The sequence below is a fragment of the Mastacembelus armatus genome, chromosome 7 (genome assembly GCF_900324485.2).
Source record: "Mastacembelus armatus chromosome 7, fMasArm1.2, whole genome shotgun sequence".
NCBI lineage: Eukaryota > Metazoa > Chordata > Actinopteri > Synbranchiformes > Mastacembelidae > Mastacembelus > Mastacembelus armatus.
This window is the reverse complement of record NC_046639.1, coordinates 20,796,810-20,821,191: the sequence shown is the minus strand read 5'-3', so window position 1 is coordinate 20,821,191 and position 24,382 is coordinate 20,796,810. Positions and strand designations below refer to the sequence as shown.

The 24,382-nt window shown below is 39.4% G+C and overlaps 1 protein-coding gene across 1 annotated transcript in view; it reads right to left on the bottom strand.

Moving 5' to 3' along the window:
* The window catches only part of klhdc8b (kelch domain containing 8B), an 89,530-nt gene extending 83,100 nt beyond the window's left edge, over nucleotides 1–6,430 (bottom strand). The window contains exon 1 of the mRNA XM_026333621.1: nucleotides 5,337–6,430. Coding sequence (XP_026189406.1) covers nucleotides 5,337–5,727 — 391 coding nt within the window. The 5' untranslated portion in view covers nucleotides 5,728–6,430. The remainder of the gene's footprint in view (nucleotides 1–5,336) is intronic.
* Nucleotides 6,431–24,382: the final 17,952 nt, after the last annotated feature.

Sequence of the window (24,382 nt, the reverse complement as noted above, 5' to 3'; positions counted from 1 at the left end):
TCTCAAAACCCTGGAAACACATCATAGCCTTCCTCTGCAATTTTGTTATTTCAATCGGTTCGACCATACCCATGTGTACTTACTGCTCTAATGTTTACTAACAACTAGATTATAATAATGTGATATCACTAACCGAGAATAATCTGAATCATGTGTGGCAGAGCCCCAGGTGCATTACCTTATAAATTTCTAAGTTTGTTCTTTCCCATCACATGATCTAACTGGCCCAAATCTCACATCACAGAGAACTCTTCAGCACCTCTGTCTATAGCAGAACGCAGAAGACTCTTACATAATGCATTCTGAAGCTTCGGAAGCTCAAAAACCAGGTTATCATGGGTTGTTCAAGAAAAGCAAGCCCGACTTCAAATGTACAGTAAATGACGTTCTTGAGCTCACAGAAAAAAAAAACAATCATGTTTATTTAAATTCTAAGAATCGCAGGGCAGGACGGTGCTCTATTAGTGAGGAAAAGTAAAAACAAAAAGCATGTAGCAGTAACGCTCCTTTCAAACCTTTTTCTCTCACCAGAGGAGAGAGTCTTTCTCCTTGTGGATTTGTTTGTAACTGACTTTACACTGGTTTTCCTGAAAAAACAAAACAAAACAAAACAAAACAAAAAAAAAAAAAAACACTCCTGCACCACTTTGAAGCCATGACAGCATTACTTTATCTTCTTCCTTGTAGAAACACACAATATATCTATCATGATGTTGACAGCCCTGCAGTGCAGGTATTTTTCAGTCAGGTTTTGAGCAGGCCAGTTGATAGACAGACCATGGCTGTTGACTGAGGACAGGGCAGCAGTCGGTAATCACAGACCAAGGGAAAAGGAAAATTAAACTCATCAGCTCAGTAGAAAAATGATACTCGCTACAGAAGCTATTAAAAAGTGGCCTCTAAGTTATCTCTAGTTATACTAATGGCAGAGTGGCTTGTTGCATTTATTATATGCAATGCTTCATGTCTAAGCAAACTGATTTAAGCCAGGAAAGAGATGCATTTCATAGTTAGTCATAGAGTGAGCTGTGCAATGAGTGCTGCAGAGGAGCTGAGAGGAAAAAGATAACATAAAAAGGCAAAACTCAAAAGAAAAAACTAAAAGTGAGCCGACGTTTGAGCCGAGAGAAGGGGCTGTGTCTGTGTTATACAGCAGTATTTGGGATTAATGATGAAGGGTGAAAAGACTGAAAAAGAGAAGTGGAGAATAAAGGAGAGAGAAAGCCACTCACACACAGAGCTTACTTCATGGTAGGCAGCAAGAGGCACCAGAGTTCTGCACAGGCACTGGCTCTTTGAAATGCATGTTCTGTGCTAACTTAGGAGCACACGGAGAACATGCTTACTGTCTGTGGCTCTGCCTGACACACACACACACACACACACACACACACACACACACACACACACACACACACACACACACACACACACACACACACACACACACACACACACACACACACACACACACACACACACACACACACACACACACACACACACACACAGATATTTACAATGAATCTGCTTCCTCCAACTTATTAGTCTAAAAACAAACACGGTACTCACACGCTTGTTGCCAAGCAACAGCAATGCTCGCTTGATCAGTTGACTCTGAAACGCAGAGTAAGTCAGAAGACAGACAGGGAAACAGCTAGGAGGCGACTGGTGAAAGGAGACGAGAGCAGAGAAGGCAGAGAAATGTCAGTCATCAGACCGCCATCTGACAGAGAACACACACCCTGGGTCACCACAGACATCACGAGGCATCAGAGGAGAGAACATGAATGTTGGCTGAAAGCCTGTCCCAACACACACTGCATTCAATGGATTGTCTCTCAGAGTCTTACACAGAAAAGCAAAACAATAAGATGTTTTGCTGTTTTCATGAAATGAACACAGGTTTATGGAACAAACACTAGCACTCATTACAACACCATGTATGAACTGGCTGGGGAAAGATTGGGGTTTTAACAAAGAATTTCAGCATGATTACAGGTAAGTAAGACAAAGTCACAGCTTACCTTCACCACCATGCTGTTACTTCCAGCTGCACTAAATAAAGGCACACTACTTTCTTCTATGGCCACAGGTCATTGGCAAATAAATTCAGCCTTTGATCAAGCTTTCCATTCTTGCATGGCGCATCAGTGCACAATTACAATGTAGGCAGATTTACCATTAAACTATTTAAAGCCTTTAGTGAACTGAATGGTTTACTGAGCAGTCGATAAGAGATACTGGACTATTGAAAACAATGCAGTGTGTGTCTCAGGAGAGAAGATGACCAGGTAAAAACCTATTCTAAATTCTGCGTTCAGAAACACAATGCACACTGTGTCACCCTGTTCTGTTTCAGGGCCAGAGCTGAATGTCACACCACACATCTAGCATCCTCTAATCACAAACAAAGGAAAACAAGCTAAATCCCTCTGGAGATGCACAGCAACTAAAATGAATTAATCAACACCTGCTGTCTGCTGTGACCAAGCTGAAGGCTTGATTTACATGAAGCTGGCCCTCTGTGCCAACAGGCATACTGACTGACATACTGTAGGAATACATTTGCACACATACAGTATTTATTCACACCACAGACACATAGATGCTAATGTGTCACTAATTTTTTTTTTCTCCAGATACTGAGCAGACGATACACATGTGGATGTTTACATATGAGATGATGGTAAGAGGTTTCAATACTGAAAAACATATGTGCATATCAAAAATAACTGAATCTAACTTATCCAGCCTTCATATTACTAGTGAATGCAGCAATACTGCACATGTCTTTTCCACATGTACTATCCCAGCTAGTAAACCAGTCCATCTGGGCTGACTTTGTTAACACAAAATGAAACCCTAATCATGACAGCAAATCATCTGAGAAGTAAAATGTAAACAAGTCAAAGGTGGACAGTAACACTACACATTACTAGAAACACTGCAGTATGTGTAATGTATAAGGTATGTATTGTCATGTGTAATAGTTTATGTGTTGGTATCCAATAACCAATTAAAACACCTTTTTCACCTAGACCAGCAGCCTTTACTGGACAGTAACTATCAATCAGTATAAAGTGATCACTGCTAATGGCTAAAACACAACATGTACATATAGTTGGCTATTTATCAAAGATAGGGCTCAGAAGGCGTTAGAGAATATATATGATCCTGTTTTATTATAGTTTCTCAAAGGAAAAATACACTCCGGTGTATCTCTGCTGCCGCTGCATTCACCAACACAAAAACTAAATGTTTGAGCTGTTACTGTTAAGTTTTCTCTAATGGGGATTTTTCTTTAATGAATGTGGCAGCATCCACTCACAGAAGTGTTTCTGGAGAGTCTCTGGTCTATAAGCCTGTCCCATCTTCATGCTCATTAAAAAGCACCACAGACTGCACAATGAGAGTTTCATTAAAAACACTGTTCTCTTTAGTGAAGATAAATAATCTTTTTTTTTTCAGACCTAAGATACCAAACATAAAACATTACTAAGGTGTTGCTATTACACAGCTCTTCAATCATGACTGAAGAACCAGGCTATGTTTTTTGATTGAAACAAAAAAAAATCAAAATACAACATTTCCAATGTGCAGGATTATTAACTATTAAAATCCGAGGACTTATTAGCTTGAAAGGTTGTATTGATTTCTTGGTTTATCATGTTGCCAGTCAACAGCATGCACCCTGACATGCAACCACAGGAGGCAGCATAGAAGAAGCACTTTATTGAGCTCACATGTATCTCACTGTTCTCATTCTGTTCTCCTTGTTCCCTCAGTCCTGTATCAGTTTTATCATTTTATTCTCTCTTGGACATTTTGGCTGTGTCCATTTTTTGTCTTTAATGGTATGTGATCATTTCATTCTCTTGTCTTTCCCTCCAACTCTTGCTGCTGTCCTCTGTGCCAGCATACACCACCTCATGCCGGAGAGATGAGCATGAAGTCCAGTATGTTTATTCAGCAGAGGTAGACTGTGTGACTCCTGGCTCCTCCACACAAACTACATTTGACATTCTGCACATGAGGAATCACACACGCACCTGAAGCAGATTTACGCGCACACGCACACACACATACAACCTAGTGATGATTCACATAATCAGAATCCTGGGATTTCTCCAGTCTAATATATCCTGAGCCTAAGTCCTAGTTAAGCCCCAGCTTCATGACTCGTGTGAGCAGCCATTGATGTACGCACCACCCACCTTTAATCACGAATCGACAGTTTCACTCAGTGGAAAAACCTGGAAGGGCTTTCCCAAAAAATAACAGCTAATTAGTAACTTCACCACTTCAAAAGGAACAGGTTTGTAGCTGCTGTTGTTTCAAAAACTTATAAAGCTGCATGCTCCATTTTATCAGTTTTTAATGAGCCTACAAAAAGGCTTCTGTTTTTACTGTAATTGAGAAGGATGAACACACAAGCCCTCACTGATAAATTTAAAATATGAGCAGAAATCAAATAAATAAATAAATCTTCAAATGTCGCAATCATATAAACCTGTGCAAAAAAAAAAAAAAAAATCATCCAATGAAAGCCAGTAATTTAGTCTGGTTATCAAAACACACGTGCATATGAAGAAAGGTGCAAGAGAAAATAATCCCACAAAGTAGAGGTTTGAGATTTTTTTTTATCCCAGAGTCCCTACAGAATTAGAGAGTAGAACAAGTAACTACTGAAATTCTAAAATGCATGGGAATTTACAGGACCTTAGCTTTTCTCAACAATGTGTCTCTGCCAGTAGACAAATATCATCGTCTCCCGGGCAATAATTTAGACTCTTGCTGTAATTGTCGGTATCTAACAAGCCAGGCAGAGAAGTGGAAAAACACAAATAAAAGGCAAACTCTTAACATACCAACTTTCACTGTCACTTCAACTACATGCACACTGCTTCAGAGCCCTGAGCACTGGGTTTGTTTTCACCAGCAGCCTTTAAAGTCTTTGGCAATGATTAAAGTGCATAAATCTGAAGACTAAATTAAAACACTAGTCAACACACTGAACAACTGGCCAGTAGAGACTGGAGTTCTGGCAGTACTTGACCACACAAATTCACCAGCTGGTGCATGTTTTTGGACCACAACAACATGGGCTGTTTAAGATGTGGCATAATGAAAGAGTTGATTGAGATTTTCTGACACCAACAACTACTTATCCAAACTGGACCAAACCTGGACCACCTTTATCTTATTACACACAAATCATATTCATAATGGCTCAAATGTCACAGTGTGTCCCCACCTTTAACACAGCTGCACTCTCTATTGACATCAATGCACTTTTGCACTTTTGCAGTTACACACACATTCCACTTTCTTACCTTTCTCCACGGTGGTGACACCCATCGATGGCTGACCCAGGCCAGTCTTCGTCTCCCACTTGCCCTCATCAGGGTGGTACATCTCCACAGAGGCCAGTGGAGTCTGCTGTTGATTCATGCCCCCGAGCACCATCACCTGGCCCCCCAGTGCCACAGCAGAGGCTCCTGCCCGTGCCGTGGGCAATGGTGGCAGCTGGCTCCAGGTCTGGCTCTCTACATCCAGGACCTCAACGCTGTCCAGAGGCATGCCGGTCTCACTGCAGCCTCCTAGCACGTAAATCATGCCTTCGTGGTAGATGGGAGTGCAGTAGACACGGCGCTGTGACATGGGGGGGAACTGCTCCCAGTACAGGGACTTGACAGGACTCACCGCCATCTCCTGCACAGGCATGTCTCCACAACCGAGAGGAGGGGACGCACCATCACACACCGTGCTGGGGAGGATGAAGAGGAGGGGCAGGAGATGGGGGAGGTATAGAGGGTGGAACTCAATTGAGTCAGAGCAGAAGAAACAAGTGGAGGCAGAAGCTTGTTTCTGTCTGTTTGAGTGAGCGCCTCAATCTCTGTGTCCACAGAGAGAGAGAGACAAGAAAAGGTGAAAGATGAACAGAACGAACAGGGTGTATGTAGGGATGGAGAGGAGAAGAATGCTAAGGAGTGAAGTGGACAGAATAAGGAAAAAGAGGAGTGTGTCCAGCTCACTGCTCAGCCAGATGTCACGACCTCAAATGTTTTATTCATCTGGCTGTTGGTGTTGAGCAGTGTATCCATCTGGCCTTCCTTTCTCTCCAAACTCCTTCTCCACTTCACTGCATCCCGCCAACTGGTTATCACAGTTAAAGTTTTGGTTTGAGTAAATTCCCAGGAGGAAAAAAGATGCTCAAAGAGGGTGTAGCGAAGGCTTAATGCTTAATCCCAGAAAAACCTCAAAGTCAAGAGCAGAGGAACCACAAGCAGAGTGATGGCACACGATCAAAGGCCAGAAGAGAGTGTTTAGGAGCGCTGACCTTCACCAGTGTCCCGATAATCCAAGAAAAAGGCTTTATGGCAGGCAACTGTATGCCTTCAAACAAAAGGCAATTATTCAGCTACCAGTCCCACTCAGCTGTAACTGCAGTTCTGTTTGCACCCTGCTGTTAGAGTCTTCAGTGGAAAAAAAAAAAAAAATCTTTAATAAATGAACCAAAGTCTTTAAATGAAAGCTCTACAGGAGTGCAATGTCTGCAAGATTTACTTGCATTTTAAGATAGATTTTCTTCCCTTAATTAAGCAAGAACCCCTTGTTGTGTGCTTCACAGCCTGGTGGTAGCTCAGGGGAGGATGAGGGTCCTTTGACAAGGCCCAACCTGGAAGAAAAGACAACACGGGATCAGATGTGGGGAAAAAAAAAAAGAGTTTAAATTAAGAACTACAATGATGGCCTTAGTTTAAAGGAACGGTGAACATCCTGTGAATATGCTCAACAATTACATGTCATACTCTTTTCAGAGGTTATATACTGACTAATCAGTAAAAAGCATTAAAACAATGCAGGGCTCATTCAAATCCACAACTATTTTATTACCGAAAACATAATCACAAATAGTTGCACACAAAAAGCTGGCACCAAACAATTTGGAAGTCCAGAGGCCAGGATGGTGGGAGTGTTTCTGCTGAATGCAAATTAATCATGAAGACCACATTAAGAATTTGAATGACCTCAAGATATGACACTGCAACAACACCATATGGTGGTAACTGCTATGCCAAATCGTGAACCACTGTGTTCAACAATTGTGTAGCCATAATCTGTAGTTTGGAGCCACATTAGCTTTTAACAAATACAAATTCAATAGTGCAGCATTATGTTCAACCAAAGGTGTTAGCAGACAGAAACTATCATCACACTATAATATCATACTAAATTTAGGTAAATGCCCCATATTTTCTAAAGTTCACCTACAGAAATATAGAAAGACAGTAGTTAAACTTAGTGTAATACTGATTACAAATCTAAATTTGAGATTTTGCTCACATCGTTAAATCTTTGTACTGAGTTGACTCTATTCACTTCTGCTGATCTGTGCTGCTGCCACCAACATGAGGGCTCCAATGTATAGTGCTAGCTGGAGGTCTACTGTTCCTGACTGAGGTATGAGGTTCTTGCCCCATAATTTGGGAATTATCCCCATTCAAAATCTGCTCAGTAGCTAATAAAGTTCTAAATTCGTGAACTGGATTTCTCCAGTTTCCTGCTGCTCCTACAGTTTCCCATCATTAAGACTCCAGGTTGAATTAGAACAGAGTCAGAATAAGTAATGTTTCCCTGTCTCAGCATATTACCATCAGATTAAAAATGCAGGTGATAATCAAATTGAAATGCATACTGTTGACAGCAGTGAGATGTCTGGCTGCATGAGTGTGTGGCTGAGACACAGTAGGAAGTGAGCACACTATGACCTGAGAATTCACCGTGAAAGCAATGACATTTAGCAAGTGGGAGGAGAAAAAGAAAGCAAAACAGTACAGTATCTCTGTTCTTTAGTTTCTCCTCTGCAATCTTAATCTTCCAGCTCAGAGTCACACTATGTAGCTATAATACTGTATATTCATGATTAATGATGCCTTAGTCCCTGTCCCAATTAGTGGCCGGAGCCCTGTGGACACGCTGACCTTTACAAGTGAGAGGGAAAGAGAAATAAGGACGACAGCGGAGAGGTTAAGTGTGTCCATACCTGCATGCATAAGTGGAAGTATTTGCAAATGAGCATCTTTGTGGATGATGATGATGAGTGTGACTGCAGAAGGGAAAATAAATGATTTATGGAATCTAATTATCATATTACTTCACAAATGTGGGTGGCAACACCCTAAAATAACATGGTTTTGTGGGATATTTCTGCAAGATATATATTCATAATTACAGAACAAAACACCAAAACAGTATAAGAAGTCTTTTGTGTGCCTGCATATTCCTGTGGGTTGCTGCAGATCTGACCTTTAATATACAAACTGCTTCTTTTGGTTGATCTCATTTATACCTGCATTCTAGCTACATTGTTCCTGCCATGTTTGCTGCTCTTGTACAGACATTACATGAACATGTGTAGGTAACATTATGATTTCAAAATGTTCACCACAATGCAAATGATGCCATTACACAATAAAATGACAGTATTATGGGATATGATATGACACACACCCACTAGCTGATGATGTTAACACTGTTAATACTTCTGATCTGACATATCTGTTACCAGCTGACTGTACTAGTTTGCGGTTGCATTAATCCACCTAAATGATGAATACACAAACCAGGCTTGTTTGTGTAGTGTGTGGTATTAACAGTATACGCGTAGGCAAAATCAAACATGTGGGATGTGGATGTCTGACCAGTAGAATCCCATTATGTTGAGTCCCATGTGTAAGGTGAACAAGACAAAGCTAGAACATGAACAGATACACAAAGTACAGGCAACCAACGACAGTCGCACCACAAGTCTCATAGCGACCACTTCGTGTACCATCATGGATTCCTGTACTTGGCAGTATTAGCCCTTATTATTTTCACTTTAGCTCCTCTTATCATAAACATGTGTACAAATAAAAGCTCCAACTCCAACCAGGGGCCTGTTTCACACAGGATATGTGCATGTATTATGCACATTTAGAACCATGTTTGGCTAATCCTCATTCCTTTTTGACATTATAGTCTGAAAAAAAATTCTCAAAAATATATCATTAATTATTCATTTGTTATAAAATATTCTTACAATAAAATATTCTTACAATATTCTTACTTTCATGATTGGAAAGTAAGTAAGAAGAATATAATGTCAGTTAAGTCTTGCTGTTAAATCTAACGTCTGAAGCTTTTAATATTATTAAAGATGCACCCCCATCCTCACAGCTCAGAGAAGAGAAGAAACCATCAGTCCTTCCTACGGATCCCTGCTACTTCCACTGAGTCTATCAGAGAGATTAGCAGACATAACTGACTTAATGTATTTAATTTAGCTCACAGTTCATTACAGGAAAATATTATCTATTTCCACTTAACTCAGTCTTTCTATCTCTCTTCCCTAATACTGGGCTTGATTACTCCAGAAATACTGTCGATGACTTAAAGAGTTGTAAGATAAGACACATTGAATTTATAAATTGCCTGTGTTAAAAATGACTGTAGCTATTTTATTTAAAGGTCTAATTGAACAATTTTATAATAAGATACCAGGAGGCTAAAGAGTATTAGCAGTACATTTTACAGCCTGGTAATTAGCTATGAAGGGTGCCTGTCACACCCCGAATAAAGATTTCTGTTTATATCAAAGTCCTGTCCACATTCTCACAGGGCATTTAATAAAAACTGTAAATGACCTGAAACAAGACACTAACATGGGAACAGAACATTGAACTGTGGTAAACAGGTTCATGGATGTGAAAAAAGTATTCACACCCCTTCACTTTTTAAACACTAAAACAGAATTGCCATTTTTCCTCACCATGCTACCTCTATGACATATAATGACAAAGTCTATATAGTTCTAATCAAAACTCTGTGGAGCCCTCATCTGTTCCTGCTAGCAATAAACACAGCGAGAGATGAGCCAATTAGCCTGAAACCCAAATAGCCAGTCCCTCTGGGTGATCGAGCAAAGCACACTAAGATTAATTAAGCACAGTAACCAGGGTATTTGCTTTATGTGTGAAATTAATGTTGAAGGTGGTTTAATGGATTTTGTAATGCACAGCTGATCACATCATTTGGGGACCTGAGCATCTGCTATGACGTAACAAGACTTGACACACTGTGTTTCCTACATGCTAAAGACATCAAGTTAACATGCTCACAATGGCAATACTAAGAAAGTGATGTTTAGCTGCTAGACTATGTTCACTATCTTAGGTTTTTACTAACATTTGCTAATTGGCACGTCACAAACTAAACCCTAGGGAAAATATGATTTGTCATTAATTTAGATGGTATTTAGTTAAAAACCAAAGTAACTGGCAAAATTAACGTTTGACTTAATCATGGCAGTAGATGAAAGGTGATGACTTGTAACGCTAAAATCCATCCTAAGGTACATGGTTGCCCGTATAAAATTACAAAGAATTTTATCCAGTACTTATTGAACTATTTCAGTCAGGACCGATGTGACGTACCAACCTAGGAGTCACACTGCCAACAGGTAAAACTGAATCACAAGAAAACAAAAACAATAACTGTCATCAAAATAATCACATTAACATTTATACAAGACACTTAGGAGCACAGGACCAAAATAGGACATGTAATCTGTCCTCCCATGAGACAACAGCAACATCAGTGCCATACTATTGCAAACCTCCTGGGGATGCTTTCACAGCAAAGCCTAACAAAGCTATTAGGCAGCTGGAACTGCTGCTTTATAAGCACATAAAAAAGCTATACTGGCTGCTATTCAAGATAAATATAATAAACAAAGTCCCTGTGAGGCTGATGTGTTGGTTGACTGATCTATTAAGTGTTAAACTATATGTAAATCCCACCAACTTTAGTTTTCAGTAGGTTATGGAATAATATAAAGAAGTTATGTCTTAGTAGAAAAGAATTACCGTATATGCAAGCTATGAAATAAATGTGCTTAAGTGGCCAATTTCACAACCAACTCCCTATAGCTGTGGAAACAGCGCCTGTGCATTAATGTCACTTCGCACTCAATAATGATTTAAAAGAGGTTTACAAGGGAAATTAGGAAGACAATGAACACATACCCACGCCCATGCTGTAGCTTTACTCCTGGTAGAAAAGAGCTGTAACACTGAACCACAAATAAATCACATCTGATTGCAGTTCAGCCACTAACCAACAATGGTGCATTAATTACAACGGAGATGTCTGTGCTATGAAAAAGAGATCGCTTGAGTGTGTCTGCTGTGGCCCAACAACACACAGCCAGACCTCCATGTGTTCAAGCTCTCCGACGTTTAAAAAAAAACAAAGGCTCCACTCAAACCTCTATGAACTTGTTAGTCTGTGACAGATAAGACAGACGAACGCAGACGATGTAACTGCAGTTCATGACGTGTGTTGGAGCTTACATAAAATCCTTCGGTCATACATCAGTCCTGCAGTAATTAAACTTAGTTGATAAATGTTCAGAGGAAAAATACATAATATAGTTAGATAGTAAAACCAAATGGTAGTATGGTGGTATGATGGCAGCAATACTAAAAGTCTGACTTTGCCTCAACGTTTTCCACTTTATTGTCAAAATGGTAAATGAAATTTAAAAAAAAAAAAAAAAAAATCTTCTGCTTCTCATTTTTTCCTGTGATGTGGCCCTGAAGCTCAAAGTTTTTGTACTTAATTTATGTAAGATTGGCTGGCTGCTATTAAGATTATACAGAAATCAAACTGTGTCCTTTGGTTGCAGAGTCTTAGGACAAAACAATGGACAGGACTGATGTTGGACAAACATGCCGTCTATACTTAGCTCAGACAGCTTTGCTATTTATCCAACAAGAACCAAATTTTCACTTTCACAATCAAAACAACTTTGACAACTGTATCCAATCAGAAGTCTCTTTCACTTCTCAAGACAAATGCCAACAGAACAGACAGGTTAAGTTTCATATTCTCAGTGGGGAAACAGCTTTAAGTTAATGTGCTCACATGAGAAGAACAAGCTTCCAGACACAGCAGAAGAGCTGATGTGATAACACTCTGCCACAGCTGAAGTCTCCTGGTATTAGCAATGAAAGGCTCAGGTCTCAGGTGGAAGGGCTCATTTTAGTGATGACGCAAACTTTTTATTGACTATACAGTAAGTAGTAATCAATGCAAATGTTAGGCAATAACATTTAAAGAATACATAATGGAGGATGTGCAGCTGATGATGATGAGTGATGAGAGGAAGATGCCGACGAGTCCCAGGGGTAAGGAATGATTATGCGGCTGATGAGATAATGACTGATTATAATTACTTCAAAATCAAAATACTGGTGAACGACGCCCCCAGTGGTTTGATTTGTATCTCAACCCCATTAACGCCTTCAAAATTGAACTTCCTTATGTTCTAATGGGAATCCAGGTGAAGTTCTAATTACTACACTGTGAAGGCAGATGAGCTCTTGAACTGCTTACAGGTTTTTGGCACATACACTTTACACAGGTCCCCTTGCCGGCAATACATTTAGTAAAAGATTTTCACATATCGATTCACAGAAGCTCATTTTGGATTTATTAGATGATCTCAGCTTCAACTGCCTTGTCAGTTAAAACCAACAAAACAAACAACATAAGGTTTGTTTATTAAAGATATTTAAATCAGACTCACGGCAGCACAGATGGCAGCTGTTTTGATAGAGCTACAGTATAAGAGTAAATTCCCCTAATTAAACCACTAGTGCCAATAATCAACAACTAAACAAAAAATATATTTGCTTTTTGACAAAACGTCAGATATAGCTGGACATCCCAGGGCTCTCATTTCTGCACTGAGGAGCAAGGAGGCTGCCTGGAGGAGCTATAAGGAGGAGCTATACAAGTGCATCCTTCGCAGACTGAACCGCACTTTGATGTGCAGTCACCTGATGCTGCGTCCTTGCTTCTTATCCTTGCATCTTAAATGGGTCAGACTAAGATGCAAGCAAGAAATATGGATGCAACTAACACACCAAACCTGGTAGAACTGCTATACACTGCTATAGCCAAGCCCAACAGGAAGTGAGGTATTTGGGATTTTGTGCGTGTTTTCACCCATAATGGAATTTAACATATTTCTCTTACATCTTTCAGGAAATTTGCGTCAATTTAGGTCTGTGTGATGTCAACGTATTGCAGATGTCAAATTGGAAGCATTTTTTTTTTAAATATTATGTATATTAAATGTTGAAATATGATGAAATAGCGTTACGATGAATTTACACATCTTGCCAAACATACAGGAAATGTATCACAAATTTAAAATGCATTCCTTGACACACAAAACTTCAGTGGTTACTTGAGAATGACTATGATGATATACACATGTGCAACATGGCAGACTGACATAGAGCCACCGTGTGGCAAGCCAGCAATTAGTGCTTCCTGTGTCTAAAGGTTGTGAAATTTGGCACACTCTCATTAGTTGAGAGAGTGCAATATTGGATGGCAGCATGTCAGGGCTTGTGGCACCAATTCAGAGACCATGTCCTGTCCCATTTTCATCCAGTTTTGCTCAATGTGTAAAATTGTAGTTGATGCACCTTTAAAGTGCACTTCAGTCCCAAGGTCACAAAAAGTATTGATGAGAAACAAATCTAATCCTCCTTCAGCAGGGTCAATTTTTCCAGTACTTTTTTTTTTTTTTTTTTTTTACACAAAAACACAGCTGGGTGGAAAAGGCAGCATGACATACACATCTGGACAGAACAAGAAGTAAGAGGTTCAGCTATTTAAAGGAGTGCTCAAGAAAATTTCTGGAACTAAATATTATTATGAGAAACAGTTTTTTAAACAACATCCCAATGGAAAGGAAGACATTTAAAAAAAAAAAAAAATAGGGCTATGGCTAATTGAAGGGACAGGTAGTTAACAGAACAGAATTTTGTCTTTTCTTCCATGTGTCACACCTGAATTATCATCTGGGTAAGAACACACCGATCTTGGCCATCAAACAGACAGAACTGATGCTCAATTAAATATTTGTCACTCAGTAGTGATTAGTCTCACTAATACACCAAAGCTTTGCAGCTGCACTGAAATATAATACCTGAAATACTGCATTGAACACGAATACCTGTTATTAAACAAATGTCACTGCTCACACACCTTTAAGAAAGCAAAGCCAGCTGACTTGTCCTCCTTGGTCTCCTCTCTAAACACCATGTGTGCCAACCTCTTGAGACATCTTGTGTAACAAAAAGGTCAAATATGTTTATGTTTCACTTCCCACGACTCAGAGCTGGAGAACCTCTCCATGCGCAAACTGTGAAGTGCGTCAAGACAGCCACGTAATCACAGCAGCTGCTCTGGTTGCTTTACCCTCTGCAACGAATGCTTAAAAGACTTAATTTACTCTTCGCTATTTCATCCCAGAGGCCTGTCTCTACTGCACCAAACAGTAAGGTAAAAGCCAAGTCCACCTCTTTTCAGCTTTTCAATGCGCCCTCCCTCCATCTCTTACTCCCCCCTTCCATCCATGCTGCATCCCAGATTCAGCCTGAAAGTTTGATGCTATTTATCATTCATAATTTAAAGCTGATGTGCAATGTGTTCTAGTTCCCCAGTTCCACATCTTCTACCTTTGGTTCAATATCCTTCTGAGATTTTCTACACTTTCTTTTTCTCAGTCCATTCATTGTCATTTTGCTCCCGGTCAATATATTATAAAAAGGCTTACTCCTCACAATTATAATCAATATGTCATTTCCAAGCTCACTCTGCACCAATCAGTAGTTTTCTCTTGCATCATTTACCAGTTACCCCATAGCTATGCATGTACAATAATATCTGAATCAAATGCTTTTTGACTGCTGCAGCAGCTGTAATACTTCTCTTATTGCATATTTATTGATCAGTCTAATTAGGACTAATTAAGCAGATTAAACACTTACAGTATATAAAATTGAAAGTATATTACAATAATCCCAACAAGTTTAACAGCAGCCTCAAAAGTGCATTTACATAAACTACTGTGATTGATTCCAGAGTCAAGTGTAAAATGTCACAGCTGTACTACTTTTACTTTACACTTTTTTTACTGCTTTGGACTATTGCTCTAAAAAAAAAAAATCAAGCAGGCTTTCGGCATGTGTTTCTTTCCTGCAAAGCCCAAATTGGTGAAGCAGTGGAGTGAAAGCAGTGCTCTCAGGCTGCTGGACTCTTGATCAAAGAGCTGTTTGACCAAATGATACTGTATTATGACAGAGAAGAAAAACTCACTTTGCCTCTCAAAGATCTTGTGTTGGTTACATAATCCAACCATGTCTGAGACAGTCTGCCGCAGCGACTCAGCCTGTGTCTGTGTGTCCGTTTTGAAAAAACATAATCAGTATTGTTCAAGGCAGTAACGTCCTGAGCCTCAGAAAACCCCTCCTGTTGGATTAGGGAAACAATGCATTTCATGGTAATCATGTATTGGCTTCATGCAAACCATGTGAACAGGCTGCTCAGTACATCTTTACACTAAAGCTTTCCACCACTGCCTCTAATCGCTGCCAGTGTAAATTTGATAACACCCATGCTGCTGAGGTGTGAGGCAACAGTAATGTGAAAGCTGAATGCTGATGGCTTCTGGTTAATGAAGGAACTTTGTCCAACTTGCAGCCTCAGTTCACTGTGTGACCATGACAACAAATAAAAAATAAAAAAAACCACCAGGAGCTAATTTTACTGCTATCGGAGTTCCCTGAATAAACATGGCACTTTAAAAAGCATGCTTTGAGTTAAACGCTAATGCAAGAAAACTTGGTAAAGTTTGGCTTGTATGTTTAACATGTTTACCATCTTAGTTTAGCACAATGGATAATTTGCAGTAAACACAAGGTACAGTGAAGTCGATGGGACTTTCAGCAGTTTAGAGAAATTCTGTCATCAAGCAAATTCAAATTCTGACCTGATGTGTCACCAGACTGTGGGATCACTAGTGTAACAGCAATCAAACAACAGTTAAGCGTTAAAGATATCTCACTCAAAACTGCAAATATGAACTTTGTGCTGATACAAGTCATTTAATAGAAAGAGAAACTCTTGGCAATAAAGAATAATTAAATTTCAAAGCCAACAAATACATGTGTCTAAATTAGGGGGATAAAGATTTTAGAGATTTGTACAATTTATTTTTCAAGCACCGATGTAATGTTGATGTCAGTGCAAACTGAATGATGATCAGCTGATTTAATTATAAGTTTGGCTTTTTTCTTTTTGCTCTCACTGTTAAGAGGCAGTGCAGGTATGCAGGTGTTCATCTACAGAAGGTATCTAGATTTTATTGCCTTGTAATAAACCTAACTGTATTCATTGCAAAATAAATGTAATTACTGTAACTACCTACAAATTGCCTTCAATATAAGATGACAAGTTTTACTATAATTTTCATAAAGGCCAGTAAGCAGGATTCTGACATTTAATCTTGCCCAGCTGCATTTTTCTCAAACCCTACAGATAGTATTTTCTGCATCACTGAAAGAACTAAACAGAAAATACTGCTTATACAACCCTTTTAAGGTAGAACAGGTGGTGCAGTGGGGTGACTGTCATCCCAAGACTTTGTGCTGCCATACACAAGAAGATAAATGCTGGGATTTGTGCAGGGCCAGCTGTCACTGCAGTCCCAGCCTGTACTGACGAACTCTGCACCTGGGATCCTACATGGCAACTACAGACATGAAACCTCTATTAGAAACCAACAGATTATTTCTTCTGGGGTTGCATTGAAAATATTTGTGTTGAGTTGTCAATACTCCCTGAAGTGTTAAATTGGATCTCCAACTTTACAGCTCGAATCATCCTCAGAACATCACCAGGAAGTTTTTAGACAGAGCTGTATTTGTTTTGGATTGTCATTCCAACTATTTCCATTGCTTTAACACAATCCATTCTAATGCATTCCTGTAGTGCACTAATAGAATAACACCTCTATTCTCATCAGGCTCAGACAGACTGGCAATAAATGCCTTGCTGAAACAATACAGTGAATGTAATGTGGCATAGAATTGAGATACTATAATACTAACTGATGGTGTTCCAGCAGCTGGACAATAACAGTGCAGGGAATAATGATCTGGATAAAGCTCAGTTGTGTTTAACATCAATACATGACAAACGTTATATGAATATGCACAGCAAGTAACATCCATATCAATTGGCTACCACCGTGAGCTGAAGCAAGTGTGTATTATCACCAGTTACATAGATACATAGTTTGTGTTCTTTCACATAATCAGCCTCATCATATATTTAAGCTCATAGAAAGGTGCGATTAGTTTATTAACTGACCAATCTTGAGTGACTTTGCCAGTTTGTGGTTGAGCATTTACTCTAAATAGATCTTTAAAGTGCAGATACATTGTTTTATGAAAATAAAATAGTACTTACAGGATACCATAGGCGTTTGTTCTAAAAGCAAATTATTATTACCATTACATCCCATACCATTTACATGCAAGAATAAATGGCTTTATGGTATATACATGTCATTTACTGAACGTGGCAGCTATACACGAGTGCTGTTTTCTTCTGCTTTCTTCTTACACCTTTGTTATTATAAAAATACATCAGCTGTGTGGTTGCCCGCTCTTTTATGCAGAACGTGTAAGAGAAGCTAAAGATTTAAATTCACAAGTCATGCATGCAAGGCTGCACATGTGTGACTGCAGAGGTTTATGGATGCAACAGCAGCATATGAACCATTTGCCATGGGCCTTAGTGGGGTATGAATCTTGGAGTGGAAACAGCATTTCCATCAAGCATTTTTATATGTTTCAGGGCTACAATTTCAAATGTCTCTAGTATTTATGAGTCAGTTCATGACTACCACCAATCTAGCTCTGTCTACTCCCACGATCAAATCTTAGTCATGGCAAACTAGACCTGTGTTACAGAGATATGTTTTTGGGTTTTTTTAAACCAGGAACAATATGAGCAGTAAACTTCAAAATAAAAAATTCTGTCCGTCCTCTTCACAAGATCCTGCACAATGTTGATGCTGAAATGTGGATGGAGCCTGTCCCTAAATCCTGAGGCACCACCATTCAGGAAATGAATATTGGAACTAGTGATTGTAATCACAGGGTAGTGAATTTCAACAAAGATTGGGGCAAACAGTGTAAAAAAATATCATTTAGTGCAAAAGTAAATACAAACAATGAAAAAGAAACAGATGTACAAATGTGTTGTACACACAAAAACAGATGGTAAGTAGACACATGCACATGTGCTAAGCAAAGAACAAGAGCTGAGAGGATCTTCAAAGCAAAGAGTCAAAGAAGGCAGTGAGGGAGGGAGACAGGAATAAGAGAAAGACTGAAAGCGAAATGCAAAGTAGCTGCAATTTGCATGAAAGAAAGAGATAAAGGAAGATAAAGACACAAAGGCACATAAAGGAACAGAGAGGCTACTAGAAGATGTGACAGAATAAAAATACATAAAGGGGGAAAAAAAAAAAAAACAGAGTGCTACTGGGAAAGTAGAGAGCGAGGACCGTCACAGTCAATGGGGCACGTAAGAGCAGAGAAAAATGTGTTTGCACAATGGAATTATACCGACGCATGCTGTTGGCCAGGCAGGCTAAATGAAAGCGTTTCTCTCTGGCGCACATTTCCCATCAGTCGCACTAAGAGGAGCAGCAGGCCCAGTCAGCGCAAACGCCCCTGAGGTTAACTGTCCAATCACTCGCTCCGCTCCCCGTCTCCACGGAGACAGCCCCAATGACATCATCGGGGGTTGAGGCTGGTAAGAGTAACACAGTCACGTCACCGGTGTCATGACCCCTTGGGTACATTAAGACTGTTAGTATCATGTTGCTTGTTCCTTTTCATTCTTTGCAATTTAATCTTCTAGCACTAATCCTCTTCATCCTGCTTTAGCTTCTCCCTCCCTGAAACAACTGGTGGATAACAGCAGCTGGAAAAACCACAAATCTCTTCCTCACAAATGACTTTTTGATTTATAGTGTTAATGCACTGACTAATGACAACCACAATGACTGTTATTTTCTACTTCAAAGTGAAGAATAGATCGACATATCTTCATTTGAAGAGGAAGAGCTTCAACACAAAAGTCAGAAATCTGCATTTTAGGGCAACACATTAGCTACAAGGACAGACTACACCAACCTACCTCTGTCTACTCCCACGATCAAATCTTAGTCATGGCAAACTAGACCTGAGTTGTTTTTTGTTGTTGTTTTTTTTAAACCAGGCCTTATTTCCTTAAATATCAGTGGGAGAAACACTAATGTGCAGTTGGACAAACGACATGGAAATAAACCTGGAAACTATTCACACAAATTCACTCACTGGTCTGTGTTCATTGTACTTTCTTCAAATTATTTTTATGTATTTTTCGTAACGGACAGCACCACTGACCTTATGTGTTGAAAATGATGTGTGATTCTAAACAGGGTGAGCACTCCACGCCAGCCTGTCAAGGACTAAGTCAGCTGTTTATTTGATAATGCCATCCTTGAATTTAAATCTACAGCAGGGTTGAGGTCATAGTTCACACACACATGCACACAGGGCTGGAGATAGAAGCAAAGCTTCACTAGTTTAATTGGAGCAGGGTGGATGCTGGTGGGAGTACAGTGGCTCCAGCCTGCAGCTGTGCACTTAATCACTCTTCTAATCAATGTATGCAATACAGCCTTTCTGTGTGAAGCAAAATGACAATATTTATGTGAATTTAGGAACATAAATCATGTTCACATTAACATTATTATAAATAAACTGAAATTTCCCAAACTGACTGAAGAGGAGGTTTTTATATTTATTTCTCTCTAACGGACTCACCCTGCAGTGATATTGAGTGATCTGCCTTCCTGCAGAGAGAAGAGAAAGTGAAGCCCAGAGTTTTCTTAGAAAACAGCAAAGTACTTTTCTATTCCATGGAGGTGTTAGACCTGACCTGAAAGACAGAGGAACGTCACTCTGAAATGAAAAATCAAGTGATAGGAAAAGAAAAATGAAAGGCAACTATCTCAACTAAGTGACAGAAAGTAATGACGTAGGTCAGATAGAAAAATAAAGGTTTGAGAAGGTGTGTGGGTAAAGAAAAGATGAGTGGAGACATGAGCAGCAGGAGAACAGATCAGCCTCCTTGTAAAGAGCAGGCCTGTTGTAAACATAAGCACAGATATAACAGAGGATTATGGAGCTGCAGCTGATGGCTCTATTTCTTCCTCTGGGACGTGTTGCCTGGAAACAAGAGTTAAACAACTACAGAAATGAGCAGAGGAGAGTGGTGATTAGATCTTCTACAGAAAGTTTGATGAAAGAATAACCATGTAATGAAGATGGAAACTGGTGTGAGGATGACTGAGAGCTGAACAAGAGGAATCAAGTTAGTCGCTTCAAAAACTTATTTCTGCTTTATTAGATATGACACTGTGAACAACGACTAGACAGGTGGCAGGGTCGGTGGGTGGGTGTGTGTGTGTGTGTGCGGGCCTCAGTGAACCACCAGACATTAACGGCTACATTACTTCTCTCATAGTCATAACAATTACTAGTTGTTATTATTACTATGATTATTTGTATTATTATTATTATTATTATAATTATACAATTAATTTTTAACCCCTGAATGAATTTCAGCAGTTTATAAATGAATTAATATTAGCTCAGCATACACTATCTGCAATGTTAAGCTGACAACTATAATACAATAAAATTAATTATTCTAAGTCATTCTGCCTAATGAGCACTTTTACTTTTGGTACTTTTGCTGATAATACTTCTGTGCTTTCACATTTTGAGTGTAACAAGAGTATTTCTACTACACTACACTGTATAGGCCAAAGTACACTCTACCTGGAAGTGCTGAAATGCCGCCACAGGTGTGAAGAGTAGTTTTATACAGCTATATATGTGCTCTACTAAACAAGATACAGTATAGTTGCCACAAGTATAAGCTCAGTCATGTTTCTAAATAAGTTGAAACATAAAATAACTGTTTAATGTCACCGGAGACTCTAGATAACTAATGTTATTTTTCATTTCACAGACTAAAGGTTAATTAGCAGGGGCAGTCACCAACTGAAACTTTGACTCACTACACCTTGTTAAAACATTTTATTATTTAAAGTATTAAAGTTTCATCTGTTGTGATGTGAAAATTGCCCTTTCAAACAATAAATTCAGCTCTAATCAAAACACTAACTTTGCATTATGATGCACTCATCCCAGAAGTGCAAAATAAGTTTGTTTTATTTTGTTTAACTGTTGATTCATGTGCACAGGAGCAGAATGTGTCTTTTTGTATAGAGAATTTAATGGTCCACAAACCACACCTGTTGGGTAGGACCAGCTCTGTTCTAATCTTGCTTGGTGCACACCATTTTATTTAGTAATTGCCTCCCTCTGCTATCTGATTTAGACTTTCCCCTCCACAGCTGTTGCTTTTCATTTTTTGTTACACTCACACACCTTATAAGCAACAACCTTGGAATAACTCTTAAAAGATCATTGCAATCTATTTTTTTATTACAGGATGAATCTTGTTTTTATATCTTGGCTATTCATCGAAGAGAGGGCTGAGATCTGGGATCTGGGTGAAATGGCAGCAGGAGACATGGATGTTCTATTGATCAGTCAGCTAAAAGCTCCAACGTGTCAGTCAGATCATGTCCACTACCTTGGTTGGAGGCAAAACTGAATCGGTAAAACAACATGGAACAGAAGAGTAATGAGTAACACAGCACTACTCTTAGAAACTGAAGGCATCAGATGAAAGATTCGTTCAAACATACAATTTTTTTTTTTTTTTTTGCTCCACTGTCTTTTATATGATCAGCCATCCTCGGATGTTAGTACAGAAAAAAAATACAGTGTTGCTGCTGTGCAGCATTAATGCCCAGCAGCAGAGTTGGTGGAGCACAAACATTAGGAGGCTTTCAGCAGGACAAGGCACAGCAGAGGTGGAGCTAAGCACATTTTTCCTCTTCTACTCCCCTACTTCCTTTGTAAATCTCCCCCTGTCCACTCTTCCTCACTCTGAACAGTTGTTTTCTCTTTCATGCTGTTGCTCTCTCAGTATCCGCCTATCTGCATCAGCCTCTCCTGCTGCATGAGCCACAGTCGGGTACCTGGGGACTTGCTGTGCCATTCAGCTATATCTTCCCACCCAGCCCAGCGGTTTCCCAGCAGAGCCTGCTTTCTTCCTTAAATAGATAGAATACAAGGCTGAATTAAGAGAAGCAGCAGAAGGAGGCGGAAGGGAGGGGTGAGAGAAGAGAGAGAATAAACAAGGAAAGAGCCATTGAGGATGGATGATAAGATTAAATTGGAGGAATAAGTGGCATACAGGGTAATAAAACAGGATCAAAGATGAGAAACTGCAAAGATAAATCTACCTGGTAAAATTACTGTGACTAACATGTGCTGTGACAGGAAAAACACAGTAATAAAGAAAATAATGTGAGCTAAGAAAAGAATGAAAAAAAGAACGTTCATGGAGGAAAAAAAGTTGAAAAGGAAGAAAATCAAGATGTTGGTACTACACTATTTAAATAAAGACCCACCATTACATGAATGCAAAGTTAACATATCTCCTATGCTTCATTTCAACATGCAACATGACATTAAATCAAATGATTTCATCAAACTGATAAACATTGTCTTATTAAACTAATGAGAAACTCAGATTTCAAATAGTGGGATTCCAACTGTTATCTAATTATTACTGTACAATCATTATTGAGCAGCTGAAGGACTTATAGCCTCCTACAGGAAACAGGTTTGGAGATTTTCAGATTTTGTCACATCTGGACAAAAACGGACCAGTTGCTCCTTTTCCGGTTGTTGGGCTAAGCTAAGCTAACAGGCTGCAGCTTCATGACGAGGGAGGAAGTGCTTTCATCTAATGTTGCAGCACAAAGCTAGTAAGTGTATTTCCCAAAGTACTCCTTTAAAGTTGATGAACCGCATCAGGAAATCACAGCACACTGAGCAATATTTGCCTTTGCTTATTTTTTTTAATTATTATTTCTGATGTTGATGCCTGTGATGTCAACAGTCCAGATGTTTGCTATAAAACATGCTTATATACTCTTAATGGACCAACTGCCAACATCTGGATCACAAAAACACAGCTTAATACATCACAATCTCTTACTCACACTGTATGGTTTCTTTATCCCAGTTGTTGACAACCACAACTAACCCTAATATTAGAATGTTTGTACATCCCTTAGGCTCGTATCAGTTGCCCAGCATCTGTCTTGGTAAGTTAAACGAAGGAGACAAATGTTTTAGTAAAGAAAACACAGTCCAAATTATTTTCTGAATAACAAACAGTTTAGAAAGGAGAACAAAGCCTTTCCTGCAGCCTGTTCTCCATTACGAAGCACTTTTATTAGCTTGACCATTTAGTGCACTTAGATGTAAACAGTCATTACTGACTGAACGTCTACACTGTTCCTCAGAGTGCGTCAGTGCATTTTGTTCCAGCTGTGCAAAGCTCTGTGATTGAACACTTGTACGTGGACCCGTCAGCTGCAGTGCTTCTAAAATAATGAGACTAAAATCTACAGCCATCCTTGCAGCTGGGTGAGCTAACAGTGCTGCTTTGACTGAAAGACTAGTCATTAGGATGATCTGGAAACTTATGACTGAACAAACTTTAAAATCATCTGGAGAAAATGTTTTTACAAAATGCAGCAGTTGAGATATTTCAGTCTGGATCAACGCTGCAGCCTCTACAACCATGCTGCTAAAATTGGTAAAGACACGAAAAAAAAAACCCTCTTCTGATATGAAAATTAACACCAAAGTCTTATTATATGAAAATGTCTGAAGTGATCTGACGTTAATATAACACATGGTACGACATTTTCATTTTAGAGCATCTAGTCGAGCCTGAAATGGGTGTACTGTCTGGAGAAGACACCTGCTGTTACCAAACCACTGAAGACAAGTGACAAAAGGGCACAGGTGCATTCATAAAAGCATCTCATGCAGCTGAGGTTTAAATGTTGCTGAAGCACCATCAAACACTAGCTGAAGAGCTTTATCCTTTTCCCCTGCCTCCCGGGTCTCAATACTCGCCTTACAGGGCCCTTGGCGTCCCTAGATACTGTCAATCAACTCCGACGTGCCTGTGGCCTCTACCTCTGGGGCCAGTAATGAAGTGTTTAGGAGGAGAGCGAGATAATGAGCAAAAAAAGAAGCAAAATAAAGAACAAGGGAATGGGGGGGGAAGCTACAGTAAGGCCTAGGAAACACGCAGCCCACAGAAGAATTAACAAGCTGCTGTAATCAGCACTTCGCTCACTGCATTTAGAATGACTCCGGGGCTGAGTGCCAAAGAGATACTTTGGCATCCTCATATTTCTGTAAAGAGTATCAATTAATCTGCTGCGACTTATGCCATCTGCATTACA